This window comes from Cyanistes caeruleus, chromosome 1 (genome assembly GCF_971803275.1).
Source record: "Cyanistes caeruleus chromosome 1, bCyaCae1.hap1.1, whole genome shotgun sequence".
Classification (NCBI taxonomy): domain Eukaryota; kingdom Metazoa; phylum Chordata; class Aves; order Passeriformes; family Paridae; genus Cyanistes; species Cyanistes caeruleus.
The window spans coordinates 53,103,355-53,121,649 of record NC_141701.1 but is presented as its reverse complement, the minus strand read 5'-3'; the positions used below and the strand labels follow the sequence as shown (position 1 = coordinate 53,121,649).

Here is an 18,295-nt window from a genome sequence, read left to right as displayed (position 1 = left end):
GCACCCACGGGCTGCCGCCAGGGGGCGGTAGCGGCGGTGCCCGCGCTCGCTGCGCGGCGGTTGGGGCTCGTTCCCTGCCGGGTCCGCCATGTCGCTGCCGCCGGAGAAAGCCTCGGAGCTGAAGCAGATCATCCACCAGCAGCTGCTCAAGGTGGGACTGGCGCCGCGTCCCGGCGCCGGAGAGCCTTCCCCTATCTCTCAGGGGGCTGTGCCGGCCCCCGTGCCGGTGTCACCCGGCCGCGAGTGGCGGCAGCGCCCGCTGAGGCGGAGGCGGCGCGCGCCCGCTCCGGCGCCCCGCTTTGTTTTCCCAACTTGGGTCGCCCGCTGCAGGTGGTGTCCAGGCGCCGCTTCGTCATTTTCTTGTTGCTCTTTGAGCGAGGGTCTTGAACCGATAAGTAAGGAGGCTGTAACTCCTATATCGCTTGTTAGTGTAGGGGTGAATATTCCTACCTGTCACACAGGAGAACGGGGTTATGGAGCGAGTCCAGAGGAGGCCAGCAAGATGTTTAGAGGGAAGGAGCGCCTTTGCTTCGAGGAAAGGCTGAGAGAACTGGGATAGTGCAGCTTGGAGAAGGGAAGGCTCCGTGGAGACTTTATAGCAGCCTTCCAGTATCTGAAGGAAGCCTGCACGAAAGAAGACAGACTTTTTACCAGAGCATGTAATGACAGGACAAGGGGAGATGGATGAAAGAGAGTAGGTTTAGATTAGATATTAGGAAGAATTTTTCACTGTGATGGCTGCTGAGGGACTGGAACAGGTTGCCCAGAGAAGCTGTGGATGCCCCATCCCTGGAAGTGTTCAAGGCCAGGCTGGGTGGGGTTGTGAGTGACCTGGTCTAGTGAAAGGTGTCCCTTCCCATGGCAGGGGCTTTGGGATGAGATGAGCTTTAAGAAGTTTTCCAACAAGGTCATTCTGTGATTCTGTTTCAGGTATTGGTGGCTGTGTCCTTAACATCCTTCCAGTGTGAGAGTCAGCTCTATAAATTCATCTGCTTTTACAGCTCAGATGATGCGCAGACTTCCTTTTGAGCACAGGGAAAGCTTGCAAGGGAGATCTACTACTTTTGTGCCTTACCTATATCAAAAGCATATTTTTTCCCTTAAAAAGTAAGGAAGTATTATATTAGGTTTGAATTTTGAGGGAGTCAAGAAATTAGAACAATGATCATTTTGTAATTGATGGATTTACAGACCTTTTAGTAAGGAGGGAAGTTTAAGATGGGTTACTGTCAAAGAGCAGTGAGAATGCCTATGTTTTGTATGCTTGTAATTTTTTTTTACTGGGAGCATTGCTTTTGTAAGGTAGTGGCTCATTTGATTAGTTCTGAAAGGATCAATATTTTGGTGTAGTTATTTCTGTGTTCCTAGGAAAACACCCTTAGCCTTACAGACTTAATTGGCAAGTTGTACCTGCTGCCATAGGGAGAGCTGGTGTTTGTAACACATAGTGAACTTCCTTTCAGATGGATGTCCATGGGAGGATACGAGAAGTTCTTGCTGAGACTCTAAGAGAAGAGCTGGCACCTGAGCATCAGCAGCTGTCCACGGAAGACCTGATTAAAGCCCTAAGACAGCGGGGAATCATTGATGATGTTATGAAGGAACTTAAATTTGTAACTGTAAGTGGCTTTTGAAGAGAAGAAGTATTTCTGCTTGTTATATTTACTGGTGTGGTGTTTTGACAAAGTGAAACTATGCTGCTTCTGGAGGTTTGTAAGGACTTTACTGATTTGAGACATTATAGAAGTAGAGAAGATTAATGGATATGCTGAAATTGGTTTGGTGATAATACTGCACTAAATATTTTTTCAGTTTTAGAAGGGAGCATACCTTAGGAATGGCATTCAGATGAAATGGAAGATTCTTAAATTTTTAGAAGACTGTAGTAAGAGCACTGCTGCATCCCTTGACTCCTTAAAAAGTCTTAATTGTAATTCCAGGATGTGAATGAAACAGAGAGGACTTCGGCTCCAAAACCATCAACACATTTTGTTGACAGAGAACCACCAGTTTTGAAAAAAAGTATGTTTCTTGTTTATTTAAATGTTTGGATCATAGTTTTGAAACAAATTTGAAGTCTATGATTTTTGCACTCTGAATGTCAGTATGAACTGGCATAAGGGTGAATGTTTCCTCTGCTTATCCACATGGAGTAAACTCATGTAAGCAGCAGCAGCAATCAGTGTTGCATTAAATACAATTTATTATTATTATTCAATTTACTTTACACTAAGATAATTTCCATATATTTTAAAATAATCTTCTCCTAAGCACTTGTCTCGAAAAAGTTTCTTTTTTTTTGCTAGTCTCCTCTTAGTTAGCTGATGTTTAACAAATTAAGCTTTTTTAAGATCTGTTTGTAGTCTCTTCATTTTTATTGCTACGCTTTACAGCTAACATTGACCCAACACGGAGGTATCTTTACCTTCAGGTTTTGGGTGGAAAAGCTTTTCTGGAACATCTTCAGGAACCAGAGCCTCTGCCTGGCCAGATCTGTTCTACCTTCACTCTGTGTTTACATTTTCGAAACCAGCGCTTCCGTTCCAAACCTGTACCCTGTGCCTGTGAGCCAGATTTTCAGGATGGTTTTCTACTTGAAATACACAGGGATAGCCTAGGTAAGGAATATTGTGGGATTAGAGCTGATGCTGTTGGGATTTTTTCTGACCTAAGAGTTATTGTGAAATATGTTTGATATTATTTAGTGGTTTTCTTTCCTGTTTTTTGTGTTGTTTTCCTGAGGAAACAGATGACTGTATTGGGTTATGCCACTTGTAGATCTTTCTCTGCTCTTGCTCTTTTCCTTCTTTTTCACTCTAACTTGAGATTGCCCAACTTTATCCATTCTTAAATGTTAATTCCATTTTATTTTTTTGTGTGTCTGAACTAGTTGCATTGCAGTACTCAACTACAAAGTACTTTTATCTTCTCTGTAATCTCTCTGTAGCTCTGTCCTAAAATGAGTGTGGTTTTAGAGATGGGACCATTGCTTACACTCCTGGACTCAAGATCTTTCTTTATACTTAGTACATATATTGTGTTTTATACTTACTACATACATTGCATTTTGTTGCATACTGTTTTAAAATTCTGATTGGAACTTGGGATGATAATATTCTTGCTATCTTATTTTGGTTTAATAATGGCAGGTGATGGAAGTAAGATGGTGGATGCAACCACTATGTTATCTATATGTGACCCAGTGCACATGGTTCTGATCAAAACAGACACATTTGGTGAGACCACACTGGTAGCATCCTATTTCTTGGAGTGGAGGTCTGTCTTGGCTGCAGAGAACGGCATAACAAATGTTGCTGTGGAACTCCTGGGTGTAGGTAAGCATGAAAAATAAGCATGTTATGAAGACTTAAAATTTTGGGTACTGAGCTTGCTTACAAGCTTAAAGCAGTATTTTTGATCTAATTTTTTTTTTTCTTCAATTCAGAAATAACTGTAAAGTATCCCTAAAAAATGCCTAGAAGACTTAATGGTCAGATTAATTTTTCTGTTACCAGGCTGCTAAAAATGAGCATTCCAGATCCCTTGTAAAAATGGTCCCCATTCCCCATGTCTGGGAATTCCCACTATTGATTATTGCAAAATCTGGTTAAGTTATCAGAATCAAACCGACCAAACAAAAATCCTGTAGTTCCATCTCCAGGAATATATCTGTTCAGTGCTGGGGAGTAAAATCCAGCTTGTGTGCCTTTCATAGCAAACTAACAATTGCTGGAGAAAGGGATCTCTGCTCCCATTTATCCCAGTAGCTGGAAGCGTCTTTTCTGAACGGCTTGGTTTAGGTGCTTAGCAGTTAGTACACATGTGTGTTTTTGTGTATCTCTTGTCCCCAGTCCTCTTCTCAGGAGTTCCAACACAAGTTGTTAGGATATGATTTAGTGAATAAAGAGTAGGTCTCTCATGACTTCTTACAAGTCTTTTTACAAGAGCAAGTAATGACAGGACAAGGCAGGATGGATTCAAACTGAATGAGAGTAGATTTAGATGAGATATGAGCATGAAATTTTTTCCTGTGAGGGTGGTGAGGCACAGAAACAGGTTGCCCAGAAAAGCTGTGGGTGTCACATCCTGAGAAGTGTTCAAGGCCAGGTCGGATGGAACTCTGAGCAATGTGATTTTGTGGAAGGTGTCCCTGCCCATGGCAGTGGGGTTGGAACTAGGTGATCTCTGAGATCCCACCCAACTCAGGCCATTCTGATTTTAATTTTTTCTATAATGACTTGGAAATCCGTAGCAAATAAGTTGAGCTTAATTCTCAGATGGGTGATGGAGCAAGTTAAATTTCATTCTCATTAGCTTTTTTCCCAGGTAATAAAGTATCAATCCAATAAATCCAGTGTTTTTTCTCCTCTTCAAAATCCTGTCATTGTACAAAATGTGTCAAGAACATAAAAGGATGCTGCCATCTCACATAAACAGATAAACTGTTATGCCAGGCTTCCGTTACTCATATTGCACATGGACCCATTTGTAACATGTTTTTAAAGCTTATTTTTGTTTATGTAATTTCAATTTCAGCATTAGGCAACAACATGAAGTTGAGGGGGGTTGTTCAGTTGTTTGTTATTTTGGGAAGTTTTTTAAGTTGAGTAATCGCTTTGTGTGACAGCCAGGGTCCCTCATAATGAGCTGCATCCTGGGGGAAGATGAACTTTACTTATTTCCAACTATTTAAATTTAAGCTACTTGTGTAATCAGTAGGAATAGGCACATTTACAGTGTGTGATTCTCTGACTTGATTTTAGATGCCTATTCTAGACATTTCTAGAATTCCATTCTAGAATTCATCTCGTATGTCCTAGTAATGGCTGCAAATAGGGTCTTGGATAATTGTCTTGGATGTAGACAACTGTGGTTTTTTTGGTCATATTATGCTTCCTTACAGCCTCATTTGAGTTTGAAATTTAAATAAAGATTCTTACTTTGCCTATGTTTAAAGAAGTTTACTTTTTGTGATTATATAACATACATATTTTAATGGTTTGCCCCTGCCTGGCCAAAATAATCTAGGCAAATTAAATATGAGAGACCTGATGAAAACTTATTTTGTTTCAAAGGTACAGAATCAAAAGTTTCTGTTGGTGTTTTAAACATCAGACTGGAAATGTATCCACAGCTTAATAAGACACTTTCTTCAGAAATAATTAGTACTCAAGTAAGTAATTTCTGGGAGGCCTAACTTACTCTTTTGTTGGTGGGGGAGAAGAACAGAATTGTAGATGTTGAGGACTGTGGGGTTTTTGACTGTTTAATACTTACTTATTTTTCTTCTATTAAATTCAAATATAATTACCTTTTTTACACTACTTTGTCTATACTGAACATTACTCAAAATATTACTGTGGTGGGTTTTTTCTAATTACTTGTATCAAAACCTCTGAAGAAAAAGGAAAGATGCAATATATCTAATTTTCTTCAGGTAGCAATATGTTTTCTTGCTCTTTCCCATGTGAAACAGTAATTTCTGTTAAGTAATAGTAATAGTAATAGTAATAAGTAATGCTTGGAAAACCAGTAAATGTTGGCCTGAAGGTATGTGCAGATATTCTCCTGCACATTACAATCTGAGCAATCCTTCTGTGCAGAAATGCATTACTTAAAATGAGCATTACTTCAGTCAAGACTAATATATAAACATAAAAACAAGAAATACAACTTGAAATTTTTATTAGTTTGATTTCCATTTAAAAATACATGCATTTGCATGACACACTTAAAATGTTAAGCTTTATTTTACATATGCCAGTATGTTAATGTCCTTACTGATTATGGCTTTTTTTCTCCTGTTTGGAATTAGTATATGTAGGATTGGTTTTGTTTTTCCTACCTACAGTTCACTTTGGAACGTCAGAAAACAGCAGAAAAAGAACGTTTATTTCTTGTGTATGCTAAGCAGTGGTGGAGAGAATACCTGCAGATCAGACCTACCCACAACACAAGGCTGGTCAAGATCTTTGCACAGGTTCGTGAATTGTATAAATAGACCAATCCTTTCTTTAAGTTATCTTTTTATTTTATTTTGAACTTTATGTATATGCAGAATCTGTATAGATTTATGATGTGGTTATGTTCAGGTCAGGGCTAAATGTGGTGTATCGTGAAAAAAAATTAGATTTGTAAGGACTTCTGTTTGTCTATTGAAGCTTAATAGGACAATGCAGACAGGAGGGTTGCTCTGACTACCTCTGATCTACTAAGTGAAAAAGCCTGCTTAGTCTTGTCCTTGAATACTCAAATGGCAGAAACTTGGGTGATCTGTACAGGTGTTTGAGATAAGTTTAGTACCAGATAAAACAGTTACAAGAAATGGACTTCCTTGATCTATTAGAACAGATCCTCAAAATATTTGAACTCTATGTGATCTGCAATGGAATCTCTCTGGTTTCTGTCACACAACAACTACAGTCATAATTACTAGAGTCTGATAAATTACTGTATCAGTTGCTCCTCAGTACTCAGTAAAAGTATGATACTTGCATTTTTCACACTATGAATTTACCCTGTTCAGTAGCAATTTTCCTACCACAGTAACTTCTTATCTAAAAGCAGTATTCCGAGGCAATCTGTGCCTCCTCTTCCATGAGGCAACAGCTTCCCTTCTGGCTGTGCCCTGAGTGTGCAGGAGTGATGTGAACTTAAAAATCCCAGCCGAGGCCCGAACCCATTACTCTGTCTCTCCACATTGGTGAGGTGGAGGCAAGAATAAAAATGGCAAAAGCAAGGAAAAGTTCATGGGTTGAAATAAAGATGGGAAAGGAAAAGAAAAGAGGAAAGGAAAGGAAAGGAAAGGAAAGGAAAGGAAAGGAAAGGAAAGGAAAGGAAAGGAAAGGAAAGGAAAGGAAAGGAAAGGAAAGGAAAGGAAAGGAAAGGAAAGGAAAGGAAAGGAAAGGAAAGGAAAGGAAAGGAAAGGGAAGGGAAGGGAAGGGAAGGGAAGGGAAGGGAAGGGAAGGGAAGGGAAGGGAAGGGAAGGGAAGGGAAGGGAAGGGAAGGGAAGGGAAGGGAAGGGAAGGGAAGGGAAGGGAAGGGAAGGGAGAGGAGAGGAGAGGAGAGGAGAGGAGAGGAGAGGAGAGGAGAGGAGAGGAGAGGAGAGGAGAGGAGAGGAGAGGAGAGGAGAGGAGAGGAGAGGAGAGGAGAGGAGAGGAGAGGAGAGGAGAGGAGAGGAGAGGAGAGGAGAGGAGAGGAGAGGAGAGGAGAGGAGAGGAGAGGAGAGAAAAAAAAAGCGGAGGGAGGGAGGGAGGAAAAGAAGCAAAGAGAGTCACTCATCCCTTCCCACAGGAGACAGATGCCTTTACTGTCTCCAAGCAGAAAAGATCTTAGCACTGAGCATGACACTATATGGCATGGAATATTCCTTTGGTCAGATCATGTCAGCTGTCCTGGCTGTGTCTCCTTCCAGGTTTTTGTCCACCCTGAACCTAGAACTATGTGGTGGCAGAATGAGAAGTGTAGATGGCTGTCATACTATACAAGCCTTGCTCACCAGCAACTAAAACACTGGTGTGTTCACAGCACTGTTTTGGTCACAAATCTAAAACACAGCACTATGAGGGCTGCTGTGAAGAAGACAAACTCCCTTCCAAATACAAAGGCTTTAAGAGTTTTAGGGCAGGGTATAAAGAGAAACAGGTCTATAATTAAATAGGAAAGGAACTAGATTAGTATGTATATAGAGCTTATCTTGAGTCTCCCGTTTGCCATAGCAAATCTTAATAAAACTTTCTGGGAATAGAAATGACTTTATTAGATTAGTTTGATAATTTAATTACCATCAAGTTTCAGATGAGTAATGCAGAAACAGGCATTTTATATATATGAGACAATATTAAAAAATAAATCCTGCCTGTGGGGTTTTTTTAATTGCTTTTGAGCTGTGAAATAGTTTTCAAAAGGATTCCAGTCAGCCTCAAATAAATGCTGCTTTTTTTCCCCACCAGTTTGCTAGAAAAGCATGACAAAACCTTAACGGGGACAGTATATGACTGCAGTAAAAATAGGAGACCATGATTTCCTGAAGCTGCAGAGATTCAAAAGGCTCTGATCCCTTTTAAAAATATATGAGCATAAAAGTACAAATCTAGCCCAGTGAGGAACAGAAGACTTCTATGCTTCTTGAAACAGTTTTAATATATGATAATCATAGTATTTGCCTGCAGCATGTAATTAAACAGACCTTTTTTAAAGTAATCTTATTTTTTCATTTTTATAAGAACTTAAAAATTCTTAGTATTATTGCTTAATTTAGATCTAGTTGCTTAATAGATCTAGTTACTGTGTTTTGAGCAATTTTTATTGCTTGCTATTATAAGAGGTAGAGTATTCAAATTCAGAAGCAAATAAGCACCTTTTAAACTCTAGAATCAGTTGCTGAATGTTTAATACTTTTGAGGGTGGGGTTTTTTGGGGCTGTTGCGGAACCCAAATTTTTTGGGGTTGTTGCAGTTGTTGTGTGAGATTTGTTCTGGCTGGTTTTTATACTTGATGATAATGTGGATATAGTGATGATAATGTGGAAATTGATAGTGGGTAGAACATGAACAGTTTGAGAAAATTAATTGCAGCCTGCGCTGTTCCTGGTGTTCATACATTTAGTCCAGAATTCCCTATGAATGACAGAGACAGAATGAAATATGTGATGTCTCTAAATGAGTTGTCTTAATGGTCTTGGGTCCTAATTCTGGGGGTATTTTCGTGTCTTCACTGTTTTTGAGTGATACTTATTCCAGGGAGAATACATCCCAGAGACAAAAAAGCTAATCTAAGATTAACGTTTTGCGACACCGGCACGGCTGGCAAATAACCCCATTTGCCATGTTCAGGATGAAAATGGGGTGAACCGGCCGGTGTGTTCCTACGTGAGACCTCTGCGGGCCGGGCGGCTGCTGGACACGCCCAGGCAGGCAGCGCGCTTCGTCAGCGTCCTGGCCCACGAGAGAGCCCCGGTGATCGGCGGGGGCGGCGGCAAACAGGAGCAGTGGTGCACCCTCCTCGCCTTCTTATGCAGGAACAAGGTGCGTGACCCTCGTGTGGCACCGTGGGGTGGGGTTGCTGTTCTTAACAACGGCAGGAATTTAAAACAAGTTGCAAATACACGCATTAAAATCGGGTTTGGAAGATTCTGTACAGTCGTGTTTGAGATGTTTTTAAAGAGAAGCAGATGTTAAATAGTAGACAAGAAGGTTTTGGAGCAGGCTTCCTTTATTGCTGTAGTTGGGGTCCAGAGTAGAAAAAGTCTCTTTAGTCTCTTGTTTCTTTTGTTGATGGGGTTTTTTTTGTCGTTTTTTTGGTTGGTTTTTTTTTGTCTGTTTGTTTTGTTTTGGGTTTTTTTTTTTTTTTCCATAGATGGGCTGAAATATACTGGCAGTTTTTATGGTACATTTTTGCAAGACAGGAAATTTCACTAAAAGTTTCAACTTAGTTCTTGGTGGTCTGACATTTGTATCCTATAAGTATAATAAGCAAAACAAATTGTAACAGGTTCTTGTTTATAGCTCTTCAGTTTCATGAGCAGAAGTGATCACTTCTGATACTTCTTTAGGGTTGTCAGTACTTTTCATTGCCATGGAGATACTTCTGCCTTCAAAAATAACATCACTGATGTGTTTGCATTTAAAAGATGTGTTCGTGGCAGCAGGAGCTGTATCCCAGATTTTAGACCTGCCTCCAAGACCACACAGAACAGGCATTGGCTATTGTCTTTGAATATCAGATGATGCATAGGTGGCATGTTAAGGCAGTTCTGGCTGTCCACTGGCTTTCAGATGGAGATGGCAACAGGGACTTCGAGGACTGCTGTGTTTGGACACACAGAAAAGAATGTTCCTTCAAGGCAGAAGGGGAAAGCTGTATGGAAAATAACTGAATTTACCCCCTGAGACACCAGCTGGATCATTATTTTTCTTGTGGAAAGTGGCACAGATTCACTACAGGGTTTAAAACTACTGCGTATTTCTCTTTTATGCTGTGGTAGGGCAAGATTGTGTTGTCTTGATACATCCAAGAACTCTGAATTTCACATTTTCAACATTCTGAATAGTTACTTGACTAAAGAGCCTTACTGTTCTGCTTCTGAATGCTATACTTTGTATTATGAAGCCTTCATTGTTTGAGCAAATTTTGTTCTTACTTTACAGCTAACGTTTGTAAAGAACTCAAGAGACAAAGGATGCTAGACATTGCATTTGGAAATTGTTTTCTGTGAATTATCAGTGGTAGTAATGTGTTTATGAGATAAATGTTTTTCTAACTGAAGGAAAAAACAGCTGCACATGATTCCCAGTGGTCTTACAATTAGATCTGTGGGGGACCTTGTTTTATCTTTGTCTAGTTTCTGAAGTTTGGCAGCACATTCAAGAAGGTGAAATACCAGTAGAATTACATTTTATTAAATGAAAAATTTCCTAAATGTGTGCAAATACTGAGTAATTTCTAGTCTTTCCTCAGGTGTTTGATTTATATATATATATTTGCAGTTAATTAGAACATTGGTTTTGTTGTCACAGGTCAATAGATTCCGGTTTTGGGTTATTTGAAGGTTTCTTTATAGTCGTAAGAAATGTTTCCCAGTGTTAATCATACACTATACTTGAACAAACAATATCAACAGTCTATCATTAGAACATATATTTTTAAGTTTTAACTTTTTTTATTCTATTACAGAAAACTAAAACCTGTCTAGTGTAAGTGGTAAAATCCTGACTTTTGATACATATTTTAGATAAACAGGAAAGTAACATGACTTGTTAAATGGTGGCTTGAGAAAACCACTATTTTATTTCTTTAAGGTTTAATCCATACCTAATACTCAAAGCAGCTCATTAATATTTATTGTCTAGGGTGACTGTGAAGACCATGCTAACCTTCTGTGCAGTCTTCTTCTTGGGTTTGGATTGGAAGCCTTTGTGTGTGTCGGAACAAAAGCAAAAGGAGTTCCCCACACTTGGGTAATGACTTGTGGATCTGATGGAACAATTACTTTTTGGGAGAGCTTAACAGGACATAGGTGAGTAAAAAGAATATAAGAAAACAGAACAATGTATATTGAGGTTTGTGTAGGATATTTTTACTCTTGTGTTTTTGTTTTTTTAAAATCTTTATACCCTGTCATGTAATCCAGGTGATATTTGTCTTTGAATGTTTTTTCTATCTACTGCTTTTGCTTGGAAAATAACTGGTTCAGCATGAGGGGAAGTATTTCATCAGTTTGTAATATATCAGTGTCCTTAATCCTGTACGGTAACTGTTTTGTGTCTTATGGCAGCTGATTGCCATTGACACTATCACTGCCATCATTTGTAAAGGAGATGAAATCTGACATGATTGTTCAGAAACACATATTTTTTGCTTGATTTCATTGGCGAAATCAGTATTGCATTACTTTTTTGCTCCCTGCAGAAATCTCTCTAAGTTCTCTGAGATTTTTCTCTTGGCTTGGGTTATTTGAGAAGGGCACATGTTTGATGTACTAAAGCTTTGGGAACATGTTCTTTCCGGTGTTCAAAACAAGCAATTATATTTTGCCATTGTTCGTGTGTCCTGTGATTAGCAATTGCAGATGTATTTCTCTAAATGTGATGAATAACAGGGAAACTGTATGAGCATGTTCTTGTAGTTGCAAAATTTAACTGCTTGATTAAGCAGCATATTTTTCTAGATTTAAAGACTAAAAATTATTTATTGTTTGATTTTATATTATATCTCCAAAACGTGTGCAATTACATTTCTGTAAACAAATGAATGCCATTGTTTGGGGGAAAATTGATTACAAACTTGGATGTAAGTGTTTTTAAAGGAGAAATGTCTGTGTCTGTCCCATCTAAATATTTTTACCTTGCCTTGAAATAAGCTGTATTAATAAGAAGTTGAATCTTTTTGACTAGGTACATCCACAGAGCTATCAACCCTGATGACCCTCCCATAGTTGAACAGCCCAAGCCACTGTATCCATATCGCACAATAGGTTGTATCTTTAACCATGAAAAGTTCTTTGGAAATTGTCAGCCCTCTGATGCTGTGGAGGTGTGTGTGTTTGACCTGCATGATGAATCTAGATGGAAACCCATGAGCAGAGAAGCAATAAAATCTGTATGTCCTCCTGGAGCAACGTCTTCAGTTCCCCCTTTTCCTCCTCTGTGTGCTTCTACAATAGATGCTGCTGTAACAAGCAACGACATAGAAGTGCAGCTGAGGATACTGGTCTCTGAACACAGAAAGGTGAGGAAGACTGGCAGTAATCTGTCATGGTAATGCGTCAGTTGTATACTTGTTTTGGATAGCCATTTGTTAGTTCACATACTTGTATCTTTGCAATGTCTTTTCCATCAGCTTTTGCAGAACTATGATATGTGAAAAGTGAAATTACTGAAAAAATGTTTGGGAAGACTGTAATGAGCTGGTTTAGACATCATACTTACTATTATTTGCAGCGGTGATCCGTAGCCTCATGTGTGAGCTTTTCCCTCCACCCTGGCTTTGCCCCTTGTTCTAGGTCTGATCTTCAGCTTACTGGCACCTGCAGACCACCCATGAGCTGTTTCTAAAAGCACCAGGAAGATCAAATCTGATTGTTAGTGGGCTTTGCCAGTACAGCACAAATGTTTCTGGTTCCTATATAAAAGTAGGCTTTCAGCTTTCATGATCTTACTCTGACTGCTTTACAAAATGGGAGATATTTTTAGAAGTTAGTTTTGTCCTTTACCAGGATTTCTACAAGGCATAATGTGCCAGAAATGGTACATCCTGTGCTGGATATGAAGGCAATGATACTTTAAGTCCCTGTTAGCTTATGTCTGTTTTTAATGAGGTTTTTTTGATTGTTTCTGTTTTTATCTCCCCACACGATGCTCAGCCTTTAGGGTGGCAAAGTAATTCTCTGAGTATGAGTCTCATGCAGGGTTGAATATATACATGGTAGTTTTTTATATTTCTTTGCCTTTGGGATGGTAGGAGGAGGGTGCACGTATGTGGTGGGAACATGGATGGTAGAAAGAAGGTGCCTTTGTGTTTCGGGGAGCTGTTGTGCATCATATTTTCAGAAGGGGTTTTCCATGAGACATTTGAAAAAAATGTCAGGTGAATCTTAGTTGATCTTTTCCATATTTTTGCTGTGTATTTATGCGTATCTTCTTACATTTCATGCAGAGATGCTGTAGCTGAAACAGGTTTCAAGTCTGCTGGCCTAATGCTTAAGTCTAATAGTTTAGCTTCATTCCTTGATAAATGTTTGATACTTGTGGTGTCACTTACTTCTGGTGGTGGTATATGCTTCTCCCAGTTGGTGTGTGAGTCAATACACAAAGCTCACTGCTTCATCAGTTCACTGCCATCAACTACCAATATAAAGATTCCTGGATTGTTTTAATCTATACGGTAGGCAAGTTTAGGCATATCCTGATGTACCTTCTTCACAGTTGTCATTGTTCTGTGCTTCATCAGTTCACTGCCATCAACTACCAATATAAAGATTCCTGGATTGTTTTAATCTATACGGTAGGCAAGTTTAGGCATATCCTGATGTACCTTCTTCACAGTTGTCATTGTTCTGTGACTTGCCTCCCAGGATCTTGGCCTTTCTACTGTTTGGGATGACCAGCTCTCCTATCTGTTGTCACCAGCACTAGCAGCCTATGAGCTTGAACGCACAACAGGTGTTTCTGCAGGAAATGAAGAGTTTCAGGATGCCGTAAGGAGAGCGGTACCCGATGGTCACACCTTCAAAGGGTTTCCAATCCATTTTGTGCACAGAAATGCCAGGAGAATATTTGCCACGTGTCTTCGGTAAGTCAAAGTGTCAAGATATAGGTATATGTTAAAACTAAATAGTAATCCTTAATTGCTGATTGCAACTCATTTTTTTAATAATGAGTTTTAAAGAAAATTGATTTCCTTAGGTTAGAACAGGAGGAAGAGTAGTGTGGTATGTGTAATGGATCGTGGGGTACAGAGCTTTTAGGTTACATTGGTGACTCAGGTATCAGTGGTGATAGACTTCTTGTGTATTAAATTGAAGAACAAGGGAGGAGTTAATTTAATTTCTCTTCGCTTGTTAAAAATGATTAGTGGTTGTGTCATTTTCCTCCAAGGCAATGGCCCTTGCACTATAGAACAATATTATTATTTGTAGTGACAGACTCATTCATCATTACTTGAATGCTAGTCACACTTTAAAAAAATTGCACTATATAATTAAAACTTTTAACAATATCTTAGGATTGTCTGTTACTCTGTTTCTCTTTGTCATATAGGTCTCCTTTTTGTGAAGAAATAATCTGTTGTAGGGGAGACCAAGTGCGACTTGCTGTTCGTGTACGAGTGTTTACGTACCCTGAATCTGCGTGTGCAGTTTGGATCATGTTTGCTTGTAAATACCGTTCTGTCCTTTGAAAAAAAACCAACAAATTATTCATACTTTTTTAGCACTTCAAAATAATGTATGAGGGTATAAAATGATTAAATTAAAAGCTAAGATAGTATTTTATATAAATGCCACTGATTTTGAACACCAGTGTGTGTATTGAAGGGGATTGTGTACACAGTAATGATTGTATTTATAAAGAGAATTTATTCTTTGTAATAAAAGTTACTTTTTATATTTATAGGAATGTGGGTCAATTTACTAAAATGGGTGCAAAAAATATTGGCTTGTTTTTTGCAGTTCTGAATTGGTTTAAGAGTTTGTTTAGAAGTAGGTCTGCTTTACCTCTACAGACTAAGAGACTCTTTTCTATCTCTCCTTTCCCTGTAGTGTACAGGATGTACTTTGTGAGTGACTGAGATCCAGATAGACTAGTGTTTATGCATGTGTCCTTCAGACAACAAAATTTATTTCTGCCTCTTGGGGATCTAATAGTAACTTCTACATTCAGCTTCTGAGAACAGTTCAATCAGATAAATTTGTTAATATGTGAATTTAATAATATATGGATTTATTTTTTAAATATACATTAAGACTTGGATACCTGAAGATCTATGAATTTAATAATTTATGGATTTATTTTTTTAAATATATATTAAGACTTGGATACCTGAAGATCTATGAATTTAATAATTTATGGATTTATTTTTTTAAATATATATTAAGACTTGGATACCTGATGATGTGAATAGTTATGATGGGTTAGATAAAGTAGTTAAACCTGATGCCTTTTGCCTCTTGTTACCTTATGAAGTTTCTGAGGTAGAGGTTGTAGCCAGGCCATTTTTCTTGACAGCCATTCATGATTTTGTCTAATTCTGATGCTCAGGTCTGTACTTAATTACCCACCTCTGATTTTGTCTGTCTTAAACCTATGGGTGATGATTTGCTGAGTATCTGTAAGTCTTTATGCTTTACAAAATGGCAAGCAGTTGGGCTTACTGAACTTTCTCGAACCATACTTCTCAGGTTTTTTCCCATGTGGACCCCAGGCATCTCTTGTGGCTGGAGAATCTGAAACTGGTTTCTTTTGCAGAAGCCATTCTGTGTCAGTGATAGCCCATGACCACGTCCTTTGCTTGTCCTTGTAAGAAAGGCAACTTTTTCTGCTGGTCCTGAACCAAAAAAATTACCTGATCCTAGAGAATCTTGCAACACATACAGCAGGAGTGAATGTTGACATTTTGCATGTACATTTTATCAGCAGTGTGGCAGTGTGACACCGTTTTTGTCTTTTTTCTTCAAGAGGTGTTAAATACTTCCTATGGCAGCACTGAGGTTTTTTAAATTTAGGACTCTAATAGCACATTATGTACTTACTGGCCCTGCTGCTAACTTCACAAGTCTGGTTTTGTGTTATCTTTCTTTTGCTGCCTGAAAGATCAAAATGCATTCGTTTGCCTCTTATACAGCATACAGGATGCTGATAAAAGCTTCACAAGTACAATTTCTCCCCTACTTTCCTTTCCTGAAAGGCTGGATCATATTGTATGGTGAATATCTCCAAATTTAACAGCATTATTTAAGTACCAGTCGTATCTTATATTCACCGCTGTATGTTACTCAAGAGGAAAAAAGCAGCGGCGTTCAGTACAGCTGGAAATGAAAGGGAAGAGAGGAACTGGATGTGGAATGGGAAGAGAGGAGCTGGAAGTGGAATGGGTGAGTTGGAGCCGGCGGCGGGGGCCCTGCCCAGGTGCAGTACCGCTCCTGTACGGCAGGGGGCACTCCCGGCGCTGCTCCTCACACCCTCCCGGCTCCCGGTGGATCAGGGGCGAACGGGAGATTTTTATTTTCCTTTCACATCTGGGAGGTAGAACACTAAAGAGAGAAACGCCGTGTGTTCTCTGTGAGCATCAGCTTATTTAGTCTGATGCTCTTCTGGGTGAAAGTGCTCGTTTGCCTGGGACGAAGCTGGCACGAAGGGCTGTGCCCTTAGGGTGCCCAGGTGTGTTCAGGGGCAGGGAGGTCAATTCCCAGCTGCTTGGAAGACGAGTCCCTTGTTCCCTTCCCAGACTGGGCTGGTTTAGCTCTGCTACCCTCTCTGCGTCTCCTGGGCGCTTCCAGCCTTGCTGCTGCCGAGGATGGAGCTTTCCCGGAGGAAGTGTTTGCTTTAGGAGAGCAGACCCTGGAATTCAAAGGCACTCGCCCTCCTGCTGTGAAAGCGGGGACCTAACACGTTTCGCCGGATCCGTGATGGCGCGGGTTCGTGCCAAGCCTTTAACACTCGGGGGTGCAGGGAGTGTCATCCCGCATCCCGCCGGGAGCTGCTCGTTGCTGCGGGTGGTGATTGCCAGCACCCGGCGCAGAAACAGCGGCCCGAGGGCTGAGTGCACCACGAGCGCCCCGCGTCCGTCGGTGTCTCCGGCAGAGGTGGAAGCCGAGCGGCTCGGCCCGGCCCGGCCCGGCAGGCGCTGCAGGCTCCGGTTGCCGTGGCAGCCCCGGTGGAAGCGCCCCGCGCCCGCCATGGCGGCGGTGCCGGCAGGGGGCGCTGCGGCGGCGGGCGGGCGGCGCCGCGCGGCGGGGGCGGGCGAGGACGAGGACGCCATTGCGTTGCTATGAGCTGTCGCTCCCCCTGCGGCGGCGGCGGCGGCAGCGGGCGGACCGGGCGCCGATCCTGTGCCTGCCTTCCTCCTGACTCCTGCCTGTTTCCTGGCTCCTGCTGCCTGCCGCGCGGGCCGGGCTGTGCGTCCGGCGGCCTGGTGGCACTAGCGGGGCGGAGAGGATGAGCACGGCGGGACCGGGCGGCAGCAGCAGCACAAGCAGCAGCAGCAGCAGCATCAGTGCAAGCAGCAGCATCAGCAGCCGCTGCCGCGGCGGCGGGGCCGGTCGCTGAGCGAGGACCACCACCGCGGCGGACGCAGGGCATGGAGCCCCAGCCCGGCGCCTCCCGCCCGGCCGCCGAGGAGGAGGAGGACGGCGGCGGGTCCGGAGGGCAGCCGGAGGCGCTGTCGCTGGAGGAGATCCTCCGGCTCTACAACCAGCCCATCAACGAGGAGCAGGCGTGGGCCGTGTGTTACCAGTGCTGCGCCTCGCTGCGCGCCCGTGCCCGCCGCGGAGAGACCCCCGCCGCCAGGCCGGGGGCGGCGGCCGCGCACCTCCGCGTCTGGCGGGACGGCGCCGTCACCCTGGAGCAGGACGAGCCCGACCGGCCGCCCCCGCCCGCCGCAGGTAAGGCCGGGGGGCCGCCGCCGGCGCCGACCCCGCGCAGCCCCCGGCGGCAGCAGCCGGGGGTCGGGCGCGGGCGGCCGCCCGTCTCCATCAGCCTTTGTCCCGGACGTGACTGTGTCCTTCCCGCCCGAGGGTCGCGGTGGGCGAGCTCTCGGCTCCTCGGTCGTGCCGGGGGCTGTGGCGGGGGGGGGGGGGTCTGCGTGTCTCTGTGTGTGTGTGTGTGTGTGTGTCTCCTTGTGGCATCTCGGTGTCGTGCGTGGAAAGGTTGAGCCCCTCGCCTGGGATGCGATCGCCTGCGTGCGGGCGCGGGCAGGCGAATGCGGGTTCAGTGTTTTATAATTGCGTCGGATCTCCTGGTGCGCAATCAGTCCCGTGTCATCCACACACCGGGAGCGCCGCTCTTGCGGGCTCCGGGCTCTTCGGGTTCCTCCGGCCGGGCCGTGCATCCCTCAGGGGCTTCCGGAACAGTGTGCCATCAAAAGGCACCTATTAGAAATAGATCCATTTAGATGCGTGCTGACACTAAGTAAGTGAGAAAGCCGTGTACAGGGGCTTAGCACCTACCATCTGTTTCGTTAAAATACCCAGGAAAGCGTATTTTGCATTGGAAAGGAAAATGAGGTCGCATGTCTGTTTCTTAGCCTTTCAAAGCTTCTTATTTTAAATGTGGAAAGCAGCATTTTTTTGTCGCAAGTA

At 42.4% G+C, this 18,295-nt stretch overlaps 3 protein-coding genes across 10 annotated transcripts in view; 2 read left to right on the top strand and 1 right to left on the bottom strand.

Annotated features, from left to right (window-relative positions):
* Positions 1-35: 35 nt before the first annotated feature.
* Positions 36-14,609, top strand: CEP76 (centrosomal protein 76). 2 transcript variants are annotated; one of them, XM_086893084.1, is made up of 13 exons: positions 49-395; positions 931-1,107; positions 1,464-1,619; positions 1,941-2,022; positions 2,394-2,618; positions 3,150-3,335; positions 5,076-5,173; positions 5,852-5,980; positions 8,835-9,026; positions 10,851-11,017; positions 11,895-12,228; positions 13,574-13,791; positions 14,259-14,609. In XM_086893084.1, exons 3-13 carry the CDS (start codon positions 1,464-1,466, stop codon positions 14,395-14,397), a joined length of 1,926 nt encoding a protein of 641 aa, XP_086749210.1. In that variant the 5' UTR covers positions 49-395; positions 931-1,107; the 3' UTR covers positions 14,398-14,609. The 2 variants fall into 2 exon arrangements, with proteins under 2 accessions (XP_023777128.2, XP_086749210.1); XM_023921360.2 differs by lacking the exon at positions 931-1,107 and having other exon boundaries at positions 36-151.
* On the bottom strand, positions 12,929-16,905 carry LOC147655508 (uncharacterized). The gene is made up of 3 exons (XM_086893233.1): positions 15,105-16,905; positions 13,534-15,038; positions 12,929-13,413 (listed from the first exon to the last, which is right to left on the bottom strand). The coding sequence occupies exon 1, from the start codon at positions 16,894-16,896 to the stop codon at positions 16,564-16,566; it is 333 nt and encodes a 110-aa protein (XP_086749359.1). The 5' UTR covers positions 16,897-16,905; the 3' UTR covers positions 12,929-13,413; positions 13,534-15,038; positions 15,105-16,563.
* Positions 16,906-16,960: 55 nt separating this feature from the next.
* SPIRE1 (spire type actin nucleation factor 1) overlaps positions 16,961-18,295 on the top strand; it is a 125,361-nt gene continuing 124,026 nt past the window's right edge. For 3 of the 7 annotated variants that reach the window (XM_086893025.1, XM_086893049.1, XM_086893035.1), the window contains exon 1: positions 17,160-17,599. In XM_086893025.1, the coding sequence (XP_086749151.1) occupies positions 17,296-17,599 (304 nt within the window). In that variant the 5' untranslated portion in view covers positions 17,160-17,295. Of the gene's footprint in view, positions 17,600-18,295 lie in introns of all 7 variants that reach the window. The other 4 variants (XM_086893044.1, XM_086893054.1, XM_086893069.1 and 1 more) reach the window with 4 other exon arrangements.